Below are 18,008 nucleotides of genomic sequence, written 5' to 3' on the forward strand. Positions count from 1 at the left end.
CAAGGTGAGTAGGAAGCCCCTAAATTGCAGAGGTATAACCAACCTCCTGGTAGCACCAGGCTTGGGGTCTCTAGCCTCTGAATAAAGGAGTCCATCGTCCCAATATACTTTATGGGCACCTTGAGCATTCCCAGCAGCCTCAGCAGCAGCCTGCTGTCTGAGGGGTTCAAGAGAAGGACAGGTTAACTGAGCCTGCCCCAAGTCTGCCCTAGAAGGTCCCCCTGTCCCCAGAAACTCAACCTGATCAGGTTCAAGTTCTTCAGGGACAGTTCCTTCAGGGGTCTCAAGATCAGTTTCCTGTGAAGCCTGATCCTCACTTGTAGGCAGTTGGGAAGGCGCAGCCTTAACCCTCCTGTTCTTCTTCTTGGGAGGTACTTGGTCCATTGTTCCAGGATCCAAGACCTGAGGTTCAGAGAGGCACTTTTTGGCCTGTGACCTGGTCACAGCAAGGACATGTGATGATATCCCTAACATCTCTGCATGAGTCCTGTACTCAACTTCTGACCATAGAGAGTTCTCCAGGTCATTGCCCAACAAACATTCTACTGAGAGATCAGCACTAACCACAACTTTCTTTAGGCCAGTTACCCCTCCCCAGGAAAAGTTAACAAGTGCCACACTATGTGTAGTAGTGACATTGCTGGCATTGGTCACCAGGTAATCATCGCCTGGCATGTATTGTCCAGGGTCCACAAAGTTAGGTGTCACCATAGTGACACTGGCACATGTGTCCCTGTAAGCTTGAGCCACTTTGTTGTTAATCAAAGGTGTCTGTCTGTATTTGCCCAGGTTACTGGGACTTATGTCAGGGGTCAAATCTATGTCCCCTTCACAAACCAGAACAGCCTGTGTAAGGGTTCTGACTAGGTCAGAATCTCCTTCAGTTCCCAAAGTGATTCCCACTAAACCCTTGGCTTGAGGACCAGCACTGCTAACTGTACTAGTGGGTGCAGGTGCCTTAGGGGCTGCAGTGCTGGGGGCTCCACCCTTTTTACACTCACTTGTCCAGTGAGAGGTGTTCTTACAAGTTTTACACCAGGGTTTCTTCTGACCTTCTTTCTTCTTCTTCTTGGAAGTTTGGGACCCACCCTCTGTCTCAGTTTGGGGCCCTGTTGAAGACTTCTGGTCTTTAGCTTTCTGCTCCCCACCCTTCTGGTCTGTTTTCTTCTGGTCACCACCCTGGTTCTGGTTCTGGTTCTTTTGCTTAACTCTGGTTCTTACCCATTTATCTGCCCTCTTTCCCAATTCTTGGGGAGAGGTCAAATCTGAGTCAACCAAATGTTGATGCAACTGCTGGTTCTGACAATTATTAAAAATTTGTTCTCTCATCAGCAAATTGTACAATCCTTCATAGTCTGTAACCTTGCTTCCCAGCAACCATCCCTCCAGAGCCTTAGTGGCACACTCAACAAATTCAGACCAGTCCTGAGTCTGTGTCTTCTGGGTATCTCTGAACATTAACCTGTACTGTTCAGTGGTTAAGCCTAACCCATCAATCAGAGCACTCTTCAGGACCAGGTAGTTTCTAGAATCCCCATCACTAACTGTGAGGAGTCTGTCTCGGCCTCTACCTTCAAAGGAGAGCCACAAGATTGCTGCCCACTGCTCCTGAGGGATCTGCTGTACTCTGCAGGCTCTCTCCATTGCAGTAATCCATTTATGGATATCATCCCCAGCTTTGTAGGGGGGCACAATCTTACTCAGGTTTCTATTATCAAAAGACCTGTCTTTATCCTTGTGGATATTGCTGCCACCAGTGGGTTCTATTACCCCACTCTCTCTAGGCTGTCTTGCTCTAGCAAGTTTCTCCTTAGCCAGGGCAACCTCTAACTCTTGCCTCTGGATCCTAAGCTCAGCCTCTCTCATCTTGGCCTCATGTTCCCTTCTCTGAGGGCTAGTCATCTCCTTTCTGGAGTGACCATGAGAGCCTCTAGAGACATGGGAGGTATTGGATTCACCTGAGTGATGCCTCCTCCTCCTATGGCCCTGGTTAAGTCCACCTGGGGGTCTGAATGGGTTGTTACCTGATTCATTCCCAAGTTGACTTAAGTTAGCCTGGTTCAGTCTACTGACCAGCACCTGACTATCTCTGTCATCATCTGACTCACTGCTTTCCACCTCCTCCTCCTCTTCTTCTTCCTCTTCCTCTACATCTACTTGAGGAGCTCCAGTGGTGGAGGCTTCCTCATCTACTAGGATGATAGGGGCAGGGGGGTCTACAGTGTCATCCTCTGAAGGATGGCCTCCTTCAGCATCCCCTGTGGGATTTGCCTTAGAGGGCTTTAGAGTCTCAGACTGGTCTAAGAGCTCTCTTAGGTGGTCTGTAGTAGGGGAAGGCCCTGTCTTCAGACCCCTTAAGACACAAAGCTGTCTTAATTCCTTAAAGGAAAAAATAGCAAATTTGGATGGTGCCCTTGGAGGGTCACTCTCAACAGGAGTAAGTCCACTGGACCCCTCTGTTCCAGACATTGCTCTAGTGTGGGTGGATGTGTTGCAATCTACCTACACTGGTGTTTACCTACTAAACCTATCTAGTAGTTGTAGCTAGGGTGTGCTACTCCCTTTGCTCTACAACAACTAAGTTCAGTAGAACTTATGTATACTAGTCTTGTTTTATATGTACCTAGCAGGTACCTGTATGATCTTTCAAATGATAATCTCAAAGATTGTAATGGTAAAACAACAGCAAGCTCAGATCCCAATCCGCTGCTCACCAATGTGAGAAGTTGGCCTGGTATATAATGCTCACTAATTCTAGTGATCACTTTGTACCATGCCAAGCAACCCTTATGATGATGGTTGTAATTCAACCTTGTAGACCAGTTATCCTAGTGGTAACGTGGACAAAGCAGTCTTAGGCTAAACTCTGAAAGGCATGTGAAGCCAGCTGTTATACCATACACAACCCCCTTGAATACCAAATGAAAGGGACACCACACAGATATATATTGAAAATATATATTGATTTATTAACTATTAAAATCCCCTGGACTCTTTATGAGCACAGAAGCACAAGCGTTAAATCACAAGACAGTTTAAAATACACAAAAGTTGCACAATATGGATGAGCCCTAGGGGCCACCTAAACCATATACTAAGAAAGTGGTATAAGAGATACCAAGAGGAAAGTGAAGAGGCCTAGGGCCTTGGGAATCGCTGGAGCTATTCGAGACTGGAGTTAACTAAGTCGGGAAAGGCCCACGGGACTCGGGTGCAGTGTTCAAAGTGCACGCACTTCTCAATACAAAGTCTATGGTGCGTAAAAAGCACAAAGTTAGAAAGTTAGGAACCTTCCGAGTGACCTACGGAGCTGAAACTTAAAACACAGGCCCTTGGGATGTGTACCAGTGCAGGAGCACCGGCGGAGCTGAGTTACCTCACCCACAGGAAGCGGGTGCACAGGGTCGAAGATGTGTCGGGTTTCGTCACGCTGGTCGATGGTGCTTGGAGCTGAAGATGCTGCAGGCGGCTCGATGAGAAGAGTTCCGGTGGATCCAAGGGTGGATCTGAAGAGTTGAAGACCTGAAAGCAGAGGGGACAGTGTTCAAAGTCACTAGCCAGTGACTACCGTGGAACCAGAGTGGAACCAGGCGATGTCGGGTGCAAACAGGCGTTGTCGGGTAGCTTCTTTCTGCAGCCACGTGGATACCCGGGGTCGAGGACGTCCAGGAGTCGGTCACGAGCTGTCCCACGTAGGCTTCTCGCTGTTGGCGGTGTCGGCGACCTGATCGGAGCAAACAGGCCTTGGCAAATGCAAGCCACGCAGAAGTTGAAAGATGCTGTTCACTCGGACCAGCAAGGTCAGAGCGGGTGCTCCTTTTCACAGGAGCTTGGGTAGGTCTGGAGCAACCAGACCTGCTGTTTAAATCTTCGGGTTCGTCGCCAAGATGGCCGCTGGCCGCGTGGCTAGTGGCCGGGATGGCGCGTCGAGTGGCACAATGCAAAAGGGCCCCACGCAGATCGTGGAGATGCTGGAGGGCTGATCTTCGGTGCAAGGGCTGCTCGGTGGTGGGGGTTCTCAATCCCCAAAGCACAACGTCGAGGATGCCTCAGAAGCTGCGCAGTCAGCTTGTCGGGTGTCTTTCAAGAGGTCCGGTCCCACGTCGCTCGGTGCCTCCACGGGTCCCTTCTTCGCAGGGACTGTGGATCGGGCTCTGAGAGGTCTGGGAGTCTGGTTCTTGTCGGGCTCTGGGCTCGGTCTCCGGCGGGAGGCGGCGGCAAAGCAGACGTCGAGTTGCTGGTTGGTACCTGTGTTCACAGGGTGGTCACTCCTTGGCCACAAGGGAGATTCTTCTTCAGTCTTCTGTGCAGCAGAATGTCGAAGTCCAGTCTTCTTCTTAGTTTTAAGTTGATTTCGGGATGATCTCCCGTGCAATGGCACTGCTCCCCCTCTTATTCCCAAACTGGGGGTGGATCACCTACTAGGTCCCTCCTCTGGGAGGAACCAGGAAGGGGGGCGGTTACACCCCCTTTCCTTTGTCCAGCTCCGCGCCAGGACTGGGGCTGGAAGGCCCCAGAACCGGTTTGGACTGGCCTATGCACGGGGACACCTTGTGTGCCCCGGGCATGTCTGATTCTATTCAGCCCTGTCCTACCTAATACACAAAATCCTGTCTGGGGTGGTGCTCGCACCTCCCAAGGCAGGAAACCCTTTGTCCAGGCCACCATCTGCCGAGTTTCGGTCAGCAGCAGGAGGCCAGACTTGTGTCTGTGGTGGCAGCGTCCATTTTGTGAAGCTGAGGCTCTGTTTAACTTTAACCGGGGTTAAGGCTACACACATGTCGTGTCCCTCTAGAAGGGTGGAATGCTATCCCCGTCGCCAGAATTGGCGAGGGGATAGTATTCCAATTCGTATGACACCTTACTCGACATGTTTTGATAAAGCCAAACCAAAGATAGCATTTAACCGCGAGGATTATAATGCACTTAAGAGTATATGGTATGGCAATATCCCGGAACGGCTTAGGGAGTTGTTCCCGACAGCTGCAGACAGGCTCAGCTCACGCCAGAGCACCATCTCACATATTTCCAAGCACTCTGCCTCCAGGATTGATGAGGCCTTCCATAGGAGTGGCTGATAGGAACATATGTGTCCAGTTTAGGGTTAGGCACAGACATACTGTACCTAAGTAAGAGGTGGTTACACCGACTTACCCCAGCTGAGTGATCAGCCAGTTGTGTCAAATATGGAGGCCAGGCCAGGGGTGGCATAATACATGCTGCAGCCCCTGGTAGGCCTTGGATACACCTATGCCCTGGGCACCTAGGGTGCACTAATACAGGGGCTCATAAGGTGAACCAGTTCCAATTCGTAATGCACCTAAAGTGCATTGGCATCAATTTAGAGAGAGAACAGCAGGCTGTGGGTCTGATTAGCAGGCCCACAGCCACATTAAGTCAGAAACCAGTGAAGCAAAAAGCAAAAATTTGGGGTGACCATAGGATAGCAGACCCTACTCTCCTACAATGGGCCTCTAAACCTACATGCCCTAGTTGTTAATGTTCAGCAGTTTGAATGTGGTCTTGGTGAAAATAAATTGCCCTACCATTGACTAGGTACTTGCAGGTAGGTTGTCGGTGCCCATTGTAATTACACCTAATTACCAGATACCTTTTTAATCAGAGCACTGTCCCTGGGCCTGGTTAGCAGAGCCCAAGGCGCCGTCTGAGTCAGTTACCACCATTATAAGTCAAAAAGAAATGAGGGCGTTAAGGGCAAAAAGGATGACTTTCTCACAGTGACTGTGAAGCTGATTCTTTCCAAGTAACCATTTTCTATGTCCTACTTTGCTGAACAGCAACCTCTTGTGGGTTTTGCTCCTCGCGAAGTCATATGGTTAAAGTCCCTGTCTTTCCATAAAAGCAAAACATTAAATCAGTGGTTCTGCACTACTGTTCTAAACAACCAGAACGTCTTTTACCTGATAGCTGCACAATCCCTTAATCCCTTAACCCCTTCGATGCTGATGACGAGCTCAGCTCGTCATCAGCCACGGTGGTCGTGTGCTGATGACGAGCTGAGCTTGTCATGAATATATGGCATCCTGAATTTTACAGCACAGGGGAAAAATGACCACAGCAGCCAAGGTGTTAATCCCTTACCTTCCATCTTCCTTAGGGAACTCAGCTTTACGAATATCAACCCCTACCTGCTACTGTACCCTATACTCCTTTCCACTAGTCCCGTCATTTACAGCGACATCTTTTTATCACTGCTAGTAGTAATTAAGCAGCTGCAGCCTAATAATATCCGCACTGTAATGATGTATCCATACATTTCAGCTATAGGAATTATCATAAATTACTTCACTGTGCAATATAATTTTGTTTTTGCAGTACTCTGCTCAAGCGTCCAACGAATAGTTCTATTGTAAATCTACGTATTGAAAAACATCAGATTGTATTTCACACCAAAAAGGAGATAGATGAGACTTGGTGGTGATGTTGCCCATTGCTGGGATATAGGTTTTCATTTGCCTTATTATTTAACTAAGATTTAAGTTGCAATGCTTAATCCGGAGTAATGAGCCAACAAGTAGTTTAGTAGTACTGCTTTAATCAGAGAAGGACGGGTTGGTTGTGAGAAGCAGAGATATGACAAATGGCACAAAGAAATTGATTTAGTTGCTAAGTGATTGGTAGGACGGTATCAGACGGAGAGGACCACATTTTTTGGCCCAGTTTAACCCAATTATTTGCACGTAGTACTGCGACTATATTTGCTCTGCCATGTTGTGCAAGTGGGAAAAGAGCTGAGAGCCTAATTTACTAAGATTGGCTTGCTGCTGTCATTCCTATGCATGGGCAAACTCAGGAGGATCCCTCACAAGAATGTAGGGTGTGCCCTATAGCACCCATGCAATGAATAGTGTTGTTGTGAAATTAACAAATTCCCCCTTGTTTACATCTGCTTTCAATAGGCATTCATTTTAGACGCAAAGCCTTGTCTCGCTATCTTAGTAGATCGAGCTTTGCATCATAACCAAGAAGGCTCCGTACCAAGGCAGGAAACCCAAAGTTTTTAATTCACTGTCACAACTCAAATCACTGCACGGGTTAGAGGATGTATAGACTATGAAAAGGGGAACTGACCTAGGCTTTACGTACTTTTCAGCTCCACATAAAGTACATGCTAGGTTGGATTATTTCTTAGTGTCGCAGGAACTTGTCTTGAAGAGTGTTATTAACAAATATCCTAAGGTCATGTCGGACCACAACCCCGTGGTGATCGAGCTGGATATTGAGCTCCCATCCCTGCAGACACAGTGGTCATTTAATAGGGCATTATTAAGTGAAGTAGAGTATGCACATCAAATAGGGGAATGGATCCCTAGGTTTATCGAAGAGAATTATGGAAGTGCTAACCTAGGTATTATATGGGACACACTAAAAGCAGGGGTCAGAGGAGAAACAAACAGGTATGGTTGGGAGTCACAAAGACAAGAGAAAACCTTGTTGCGTTCATTGTACAATGATCTGGGTACGGCGGAGGCTGAACTGACTCAGAGGCAGGCCAGTTAATAGTTACTATTAAAAGATCCGCGATTACGCAAATCTCACTAAAGAAAGCAGCCGGCAAACATATGGCCTGGAGAAGTCGGACATACGAGAGCAGTGAGAGATTGGGGAATCTATTAACAATACGCACAAGGGAGAAAACAATGCAATCTCGGATCAGAGAAATCAGGGATCCGGATGCCGGTATAGTGATCGAGACCAATGCTATCCTTACCGCATTTCAGAAATGTTATCACAACCTATATACCAAAGACACACAGGCTGGGAGTCGGGAAATTCAGGATTAGTTACTGGGGGTGGTTCTTGATCAGCTTTCAGCAGAGGAGAGAGACAGACTAGACGAGCCAATCACTATGGACGAAATAACTGCTACCATAGCTCTACCACCTGGCAAAGCGTCGGGCCCGGACCTAATCCCTGGGGAGTTTTATAAAAAGTTTAAAATACAACTTTTGGCATTGAGGCGGGAAGTTTTTCAAAGAGCACAACTAGATCTGTCCACTCCGGATTCCTGGAAAAGTGCCAATATTATAGTTTTCCCTAAAAAAGGCAAACCAGTTATGGAATTGGGATCATACCGGCCGATTACTTTGTTTAGTAGCGATGTTAAGATCTATTCTAAAATTCTAGCTAATAGGCTAGCTGCAGTGATTGGAAAGCTAGTCTCTCTGTTTCAACATGGGTTTGTACCTGGCAGGGGCACAACAGAGCATATAAGACGCATAATTACACTTTTTGACTATGTAAGGGTTTCAGGAGACCCTATGTTGGCTATTTTTCTTGATGGAGAGAAGGCCTTGGATAGGGTCTCCGGGCCCTTCTTATGGGCAATTATGGAAAGCAGGGACTGTGTAAGGGCTTTATCGGTGCTATTGGTTGTATATACCAGAAACCAGTGGCTAGGATCACATCTAGCCACAGGTGCGTCTTCTGATATAATCAAAATCACACGCGGTACTCGGCAAGGGTGTCCTTGCTCTCCACTTTTATTCACACTGTATATAGATCCTTTAATTAGGAAAATTGTGGAGAACAGGATTCAGGCAGTTCAAACCCTGGGTGGTGAATCAAAGATATTAGCATACGCTGATGACCTTGCCATAACAACATCTAGCCCTGCAGATGCGATGAGGGAGGTAGAAAGGCAGGCCAAAAGATTCGGCAAAATTCACTAGAGGTTAATAAAACCTGTTTTTACTTTCAATCAAATTATCTCTAAATTCTTATGGGCTGGTAAGCACCCTCATAGAGCACTAAATATATGACCTTACCTAAGGACCGAGGTGGGTGGTCTGTCCCTGATATCCAGGTATACTACTGGGCTGCAAACCTACAACATATGACTGATCTATTGGGAAAAGGGTTGACTGATACTGCGGACATAGCCTACCCCTCTATTTATAGGTTATTGCTCGGGGACAAGGCCCATGGGTGTCTGAGGCGGCATATTGATTTTGCCTACTTCAAAAGAGTCAAGTTTAAGGTTCCTCTGGGGGCATTTAAGATATGGACAACTATTAGGAAAAAACTCAAATTGAATAGGATACACAGATATACTCCTTTGAAAGATAATCAACTCCTGCCAGGAATCTTTCATGATGGCTATATGGACTCCTTGAGGGAGAAAGGTATTAGGCATATTGGAGATCTGATAACGGATAACACAATACATACGTTCGATACAATTAAGGAAAATGTTGGGGTTGGAAATAACAATTTTTTCAAATTCTTACAAGTGAGGGACTATCTTTCTAAGAAAATAATTCGGGGCCACAGAGTCCCCTTAATGGAGGTGGCTTTAGGAGCACAATCTGCACCAATCTCCAAGTTTTATGTATTACTCAGTAACATAATGGAGTATGATCTTATTAAACACACTGACCGTTGGCAGGATCAGGTAAAAGCGGTGGTGGAGGTTTGTTAGGACTCATTATTGCTAAGCTCAACCGCAGCTATATCTGCAAACATACAAGTTCAATGCTTCAAAACTTGGCTGAACTTATACATCACTCCAGCACGGATCTTTAAGTGTGGAGGCTCGACAGGTATACATTACTCTCGCTGTGGATGTCTTGCTGCAAACCGCGTGCACATGTTTGCAACATGCACCCGATTAACATGATTAGTGGGAGAGATGGGCAACTATATTGAACAAATGCTGGATTTTGAGGTCGAGCTGTCACCGCAAGTAATACTGCTGGGGGTAAGCAATCAGGCAATGACAGATCCTAACAAAACTCTGCTTTTAATTATGATGGCAGTTTTTAGGCTTTGCTTGGCTACTGTTTGGTTGGATAGAGAACCTCCCTCAGTTCACTGCTGACTGGGGAAATTGCTAGCTACCTATCGTTGGGAGAAAGCAATATATAAACAAAGAGGTCTGAGAGCCAGGAAAAGAGACTTTGATATATGGTCTCCAGTTAGTATCTGGATTAACGAATCCATGTTTATATCCCTTGAGACAGGAAGGCAATATCTAAACAGTTCTTTGTGGAGAGAGTATATATTGGTTAAATTTAAGTAAAATTCGACTTTCCTATGGTTTCGGGAAGAGGATGGGGGGGGCTAGGGGGTGGAGGGAGGATGCTGCTTGGAGGGAGGGCTCTAGATAAATAACTGACATCCTGTTCAAATGTTTTGAATTGCTTTTATTTGTTACTGTATTGTTGTAAGTATATATATATGTGCCGGATGTCTAAATAAAGATTAAAAAAAACTAACCTATGGATGTTTGCGTTGAGCCACCTCAGTAATACTTTGTAAAGTCCCCTTGATGCAAAACAGCGAAATTCGTTTTTTGAACTGAGACAAGAGTACCATTCCAGCTCATAACACCTTTTGACCTGGATCATAAACACCTGCAAGACTATGCATGATTTTGCGTCATTTAGTGTTTGGGATTGACAGTTGTGGTAAAAGAAGTGTTTAGTAGGGACTGGACAGCAATTTCCTATTTTACCATTGGGGAATTACTTAAATGAGCATATTTATAAAATGTATTTTTAATGACTATTAATTCATTTGTATTACTACGGGTGTTGCCTTCTCACACGTATCGCCATTACTATTGTAGTATTCTCTCTGGATTTCTAAGTGCTGTGGTATCCAGAGGGCATGTAGAGTTTGTCAGAATTCATAATCTAAATATTTTATTAAGAGACCACAGTCACTCCAAAAAAGGCTGAATGTTGGTAACTAGATTTTTTAATGTTTGAACATCCAATTCTTGCAGGTTGACTTTAATACCGCTTGCATTTCATTTTTGTTACAGAAGATGTAGTTGCTTTTTCTTCACAGGAGAACTAATCTACTAAATTACTGTGAATAGTAGACTCCCCTACAGTTCTTTATTGTATGATGTTTATCCTGATATAACTGATTTGAGTGCAGTTCATTTGTCACCCAAATCTATTGTCAATATCTAAAGTGTTTTACTAATTCTACTTCGATTCAGTCTACAGGAATTAAGATCTGCAAAGGTACCCTGGGTCGTAAGATTATAAAGCCTCCTTTCGCTCAGCGCACTTACACGTTCCCTGTGACTTGCAAGAATTTAAAGTATGTCTTTTTAGGAGTGCCAGATTGTGAAAAGCGCATTTAATGTTGTTTTTTCTTTCCAGCTCCAGAGTACCTCATGGTGGCTTTGCCTTCATTATGGGAGGCAGTGGATTGCAGAATTTCACAATAGCTGCTGTGCCCTACACCCCAAACCTTCTCCCCACATCAAGTACATGGTATGTGAAGGAGTCTACAGTTAATTTATCTAGGAAATTGATCAAAGGCATTGTGTTATTTTAAAATAATTTTTGTTCATTTCAAATATATATATATATATATATATATATATATATATATATATATATATATATATATATATATATATATATATATATATAGTAACAGACTTAAGGAAAACACATTAATGCCTTACAAATTCTGTCTTAGATTACTTTTAAAGTAGAAAGCAACCGAGGCCATACGTTGTTGGGATTTTATCCTGCTACATTTGTTTGACCCCGTGTGTTCTGGATTTAATGAATGAGCGCTGTTTGTAACTTCTGAACATGAGAAAACCGCATGGCATAAACTATACATGCAGATGCGCGGAGTGCAATATGGTGTCTATTTCCATTGTTGAGGGATGGGAGGGGCAACATGACCCACTGAAGGATTTCCGGCTTCTGAATCATGGCCCGCCTCCCCACACTCAGCCATGGTAATAAGTACCATATTACACTCTCCACATCTGCTCATGAATGTATATGTATGTGCCTCTCTCTATATATAGTGCGTTAGACAGTGGCGGTCACAACAGTGTAGTTACAGTTAGGTCAGAGTAACTATAGGATGAGTGTTTTTTGTTTGCTAGTAACTTTGGCACCCTTTGATGAATCTCCACAAACAGTTCTCCAAGAAAAATATTTATCCATCTTGGTACTCACATGGACAGTTTTGCACTGATCCATCAACCAGGGGCCCAGGAAAAGGGTATTCATCTTAATTCCCATAAGAAACTTTGCTGTCTGGTACAGAAAAAATGGGTGAACTGCATTGCACCAAATTTGGCAGAAATGTTGAACTTTACTGTAAAAGTAATCTTTTGTGATTTGGTATAAATCTGTTCAGTTGTTTTTTTTAGAAGTACTAGTTTAATAATGGACTTGGTTAGGTATGAAGGGGTTGAAAATGTAAAGGGGGATAGTCAACATGAATAATTTGTTGCGGCAGCCATTATAGGACTCAGGAACATGGTCCCTGCACCTTGAAAAAAAATATAAGGAATGCAGGGTGGGCACACCCGGGTCTCTAGAGCCCTACGGGGGAAGGGGCAGGAGAGGGTCCGAAAGGGACGCCTTTTGATTTCCCGGCTACACTATGGGCCCATCAGACCCGGCAGCAAGAAAGCCCCCTGATTCACCGACGAACTCAAGACCTCCAAGAAGAACTGCCGCACCCTCGAGAAAGCCTGACGCCACGACCAGACCACGGACAACATGACGGCCCTCAAGCACGCCACCCGCAAACACCACCAGCTGATCCGCACCACCAAGAAGACAGCATTCAAAGAACGACTGGACAACAGCGCCCACAACAGCAAGGAACTCCTCAGCATCGTCAAAGAGTTCTCCAACCCCAGCGCCGGAAACAACTGCATCACTCCCTCGCAAGACCTCTGCGACTCACTCGCCTCGTTCTTCCACCGCACGATCGCCGATATACACAACAGCTTCGGTGCACCAACCACGCACCCAACCACCGAACCAACGCCCCCCACCACTACCCTCTGCGCCTGGACCCCGATCAGCACCGAAGACACCACCTGCACGATGAACACCATCCACTCCGGATCACCAACCGACCCCTGCCCCCACCACGTCTTCAACGAGGCCGACTCCATCATCGCACCCCAAATCCGGGACATCATCAACACCTCCTTCAACACCGCCAACTTCCTGGAGACCTGGAAGCATGCCGAGCTCAGCGCCCTCCTGAAGAAACCAACAGCGGACCCCACCGACCTCAAGAACTACCGCCCCATCTCGCTCCTCCCTTTTCCGCCAAAGTCATCGAAAAGACCGTCAACAGACAGCTTTCCGCCTTCCCCGAGACGAACGGATCCCTCGACCCTTCGCAGTCCGGCTTCCGAGCCAACCACAGCACCGAGACCGCCCTCATCGCAGCCACTGATGACATCAGATCCCTGCTCGACAACGGGGAAACAGCGGCCCTCATTCTCCTGGACCTCTCTTCAGCGTTCGACACGGTCTCCCACCGCACCCTAGTACAGCGCCTCAGCAACATCGGAATCCGAGAGAAGGCACTGGAGTGGATCATCTCGTTCCTCGCTGGAAGAACCCAGAGAGTCCGCCTCCCCCCGTTCAGATCCGAGGCCACCGAAGTCATCTGCGGCGTACCACAAGGGTCATCACTCAGCCCAACCCTCTTCAACGTCTACATGAGCCCTCTCGCAGCCATCGCACGCAAATACAACCTCAACATCATCGCCGACGACACCCAGCTAATCCTCTCCCTTACCAACGACCCTGCCACTGCCAGAACCAGCCTACACGAAGGGATGAAAGACGTCGCCGAATGGATGAAGAACAGCCGGCTGAAAATGAACTCAGACAAGACGGAAGTCCTCATCCTGGGATCATCGCCCTCCGCCTGGGACGACTTCTGGTGGCCCCCTGCCCTGGGCACCACCCCTAAACCAACGGACCATGCACGCAACCTGGGCTTCATCCTGGACTCCTCCCTCTCGATGACTAGACAAGTCAACGCCGTCTCGTCATCTTGCTTCAACACCCTGCGCATGCTCCGTAAGATCTTCCGATGGATCCCCACCGAAACCAGGAAGACGGTCACCCAGGCACTCGTCACCAGCCGACTGGACTACGGAAACACCCTCTACGCCGGAACCACAGCCAAACTTCAGAAAAGACTCCACCGCATCCAGAACGCCTCCGCACGACCCGTCCTGCACATCCCCCGACACAGCCACATCTCCGGCCATCTGAGAGACCTGCACTGGCTCCCTGTCAGGAAGAGGATCACGTTCAGGCTCCTCACCCACGCACACAAGGCACTCCACGACCTGGGCCCCAAGTACCTCAACAACCGCCTGACCTTCTACACACCCACCCGCCAGCTATTATCGACCAGCCTCGCCCTCGCCGTCGTACCACGCATCTGCAAAGCCACCGCCGGGGGAAGATCCTTCTCCTACCTGGCAGCCAAGACATGGAACTCCCTCCCGATCCACCTCCGGCTGACCCAGGATCATCTCTCCTTCAGGAAGCTCCTCAAGACCTGGCTCTTCGAGCAGTGACTGACCCCTCCCCCCCCCTGCGCCTTGAGACCCTTCCGGGTGAGTAGCGCACTATACAAATGCACATGACTGATTGATTGATTGATTGATTGATTGGGCAACATGTTGTGGCAGCCATTACAGGACTCGGTGACCTGATAGGTATTATGATATATTGTAGTGAATGCCAAGTTTTGAAAGTCACAAAAAAGGAGCACATATAAAGGGTGGAAACACATTTTTGTCACAATATTAATCATTGTTTGGTAGGGTTATGCTCATTTTAGAAATTCTTGACGTTTCTTAAGTGATGTCTCTGCTGAGATTTAATGTTTTAGATCAAACTTTCTCTCATGATTTTCTCATGGGAAAATGAAAGGTGCTCCAGAAGATAAAATGAGCGCGCCTTTTCTATAAGTTCACACTATCTTCTTCCACCATGTGAGGCTAAAGTATGATATTCTGAGTGAACCATATACTTCCAACAGCAGCAGCAACTTGTCAGTTAATCCTCCAGGGTTCTACTGTGTTCCACAGTGTTCTAAAACACAACTAGAGCGCTAGCATTCTGTATTTATGACAAAAGTATGGCACACCTGACCGGCACCTTGGTAAAATAAAGCTGTAAAGTTGTATATATTTTCTTTAGAGGCGACTACAGTAAAGAAACAACATAAGGGGTCCTTATGTGTCATAGAAATTATGATTAGTGCTCTAAAAAGCTCGCAATGTGGCGATTTTGCTCGCACAGCAGAGGAAGTGTTGATTCCGCTGAAGCGGGCACCTGGGTCCATTTCCCAATGGGACAGCAACAGGAGTAGGGTGGAAGACTGTTATATCCCTGAGTCTTCCAAACAGGAGGCTAGTCAGTTAGCCCTTGGAGTTACTCCGGGTTCAAGTGATGGAGGTCCGGTCTTTACCTAGTCAGAGAAAGCAGATGGCAGCAGGGCAACACAGCAAGGCAGCAGTCTTCCAGAGCAGCAGTTTGGCAGAGTGGCAGTCCTTAAGCAGAGCAGTTCCTCTTCCTGGCAGGGTGGTTTCAAGTGCAGAAGTGTACTGTCTTTGTGGGGTCAGAGAACCAGGAAACATACCGAGTTGTGCCTTTGAAGTGAGTATGACTTCAAAGAAGGGTCTTTGAAGTGCACATAGCTCCTCAATTTTTACCTGTGAAGGTGGGTGTGTCGTGGGCCGGAAAATCAGGCAAAGAGGCCGGATGTAGTGGGCTATGCCAGTGTTTATTAAGCACAAGAGTCAAGAGACAGGAGAACTCAAGGATCTGCAGGATAGTTCGGGTCTTTCTTCGGGTCGGGTTTGGCTCCGTTCTGGGCGTTCTTCGGGTCGGGTCTGTCGTCGGGGAGACACCTCGGAGGGCAACAAGAGAAATAAAGGTACCGTTAGTCCGGACGAGGACTCTGCTAGTATGCTTTCACCGACACCGGGGCAGTGAGGGAAGGAGAGGAGGGAGTCGTGAGGAAAGCAGGTACCGTGAAGGGACGGGAGGAAGGTCGAAGAACAGGGAAACAGCAAGGGTGTCAGAAGTGTGCGTGAGGGGAAGAAGGGTTCAATACAGTGAGGGTGCTTTACAAAATACACAGTGCAATGACTACATGCTACGTGACTGAGAGAGGGAGAGATCTATACAGGGTATATACACTGAGCACCTAGCGTGCTCTAAGGTGGGTTTACAAGTACTCACATGGTCCTCCGTAGCTCTCCAGTGAGCCACGGCCGCTCTTCAGCCACCTCCTTAGGGACTCCACCAATCCTCCGACCACACGACTTCTTTGGGTTTCTCCTCTTCTCCGTCTTCTGTGCCAGTCCGAGTGTCCTGCCACGATGCTCCGACGGCGTTCTGGGCTTCGTGTCCGTTTTTCACTTGTTCTGCCGCTGCCTCAGGGGTGGTGCTTCCGGGGTCGGGAGGAAGTGCTTCCTGTCGATGGTGACCGTTGATTGGTTCCTGCAATACAGAGAGGGGCTGGGGTCTCCTTGTCACGGTTACTGTTCCGAGACTGTTTGGGGGCAGAGGAGTTTGTTCGAAGGGACTTGCAGTGGTTGTGCCCGATAGGGGTAAGTTTCTAGGAGGGTCCAGTCCGGGCGGGAGAGAAAGCAGGGCCGCCTCACACTGCCCAAGCTCCTAATTCAACAGGGGGATGCAACACTTTGTGTGTGAACAGGGCACAGCCTATTCAGGTCTAAGTGTGAGGCTGTGCACATCGCATCCCCCTATCCTCCCGGGAAGATCCATTAGATCACACCTAAGTTCCCTTTGTGTGTGGCTGTCTAGAGAGAATGCAGAAAGTCCAGCTGTCACCCACCCCATGGGAACAGTCCAGCCCGAACTGACAGGCCTCTAAAAGTGGATTTTTCAAAGTTGTAATGATAACTTAGTCTTTACCATTAAAGAGAATTTATCATTACAATCCATGGGTATAAATCATAACAGATCTGCTCCTTTTCAATCAGGAATTACAGCTTATTAAGTGTAATGTATCCCATGAGTGTGTTAGACCTCATAGTAGTGAAAAACAAATTTGGCACTACCAGGACGGGTAAAACTTAAAAGCACATGTCTTAGCTTTTAATGACATAGCACCCTACCCTATAGGCTACTTGGGGCCGACCTTAGGGGGTGACTTATATCTAAAAAAGGGAGGTGTAAGGATTACCAAGGGATTTTAAATGCCAAGTCAACATGGCACATACAGTCACTGCAATGGCAAGCCCGAGAGCAAAACCCCACCACCGACATCCACAGATGTTAATACCTCAGTCCACAACCTCTACCGATGGATCTCCAACTTCACCAACACACTGGCTCCCCAGAAACAACTGTTACGTTCTTGGTTATAATCCTATCTCTGTATTGTAAGAATGACAGTTCACTGTCATTTGGGAACCATGCCACCCTGATCTTTTAACACCTTGAATGATACAGCTAATTCTCCTGGATGCTGACTTTTCTGGATTCCCATTGTTCATGACGAGCTCAGCTCGTCATGAGTGTATGGAGGTGTACATCATGACGAGCTGAGCTCGTCATGAGCGTCCAAGGGGTTAATGCATTCATCTTGTATAACGGAATATGGTTCTATAAAAAATAATGTAAGTCCTCAGTATTATTTAATCCATTAGGGAACTTACAATCTAGCTCCAAAATCATACGGTACTCCATCTTCCTTAGTTTCCCTTCCCTGTCGCCACCTCTTCGTAACTTAGGTACCGCTGCCACCACAAAATATTTCAAACAGTTTAGATTGTTGTCATGCATCTGTTGGAAATGGCGAGCCACCGGATAAGTAGTGTCATTATTCACAATGGCTCGTAGGTGCTGCAGAATTCGGACATGCACCTGCAGCTTGGTACTTCCCACATACCTAAGGCCGCAGGTGCATGCCAAAATGTACACAGCATACTCCGTTCTACAGTTAAATTTGCCCTGGATAGCAATTCTATCCCGGCTGAAAGGAGTGGTGTAATAAGTTGTATTTTCCCTGAATCTGCAAGCCCTACAGGAAGAGCATTTGGTGAAGCCCAGTTTCGGTTGCAGCCACATGGTGGCTTTGGACAATTCTGGGCTGCTCTTCACAATCTGAGTGCACATTGAGAGGCCTTTTCTGTATGAAATCACAGGGTGTGCAGAGAGCCTCGGAGCCAGTACCCCATCTGTCAACACAATTGG

The 18,008-nt window shown here is 47.1% G+C and overlaps 1 protein-coding gene across 2 annotated transcripts in view; it reads left to right on the plus strand.

Moving 5' to 3' along the window:
• HACE1 (HECT domain and ankyrin repeat containing E3 ubiquitin protein ligase 1) overlaps positions 1 to 18,008 on the plus strand; it is a 285,154-nt gene that overhangs the window by 262,818 nt on the left and 4,328 nt on the right. For both annotated transcript variants that reach the window (XM_086926665.1, XM_086926666.1), the window contains exon 23: positions 11,139 to 11,252. In XM_086926665.1, coding sequence (XP_086782791.1) covers positions 11,139 to 11,252 — 114 coding nt within the window. The remainder of the gene's footprint in view (positions 1 to 11,138; positions 11,253 to 18,008) is intronic.

The sequence above is a fragment of the Lissotriton vulgaris genome, chromosome 6 (genome assembly GCF_964263255.1).
Source record: "Lissotriton vulgaris chromosome 6, aLisVul1.2, whole genome shotgun sequence".
NCBI classification, from domain to species: Eukaryota; Metazoa; Chordata; class Amphibia; order Caudata; family Salamandridae; genus Lissotriton; species Lissotriton vulgaris.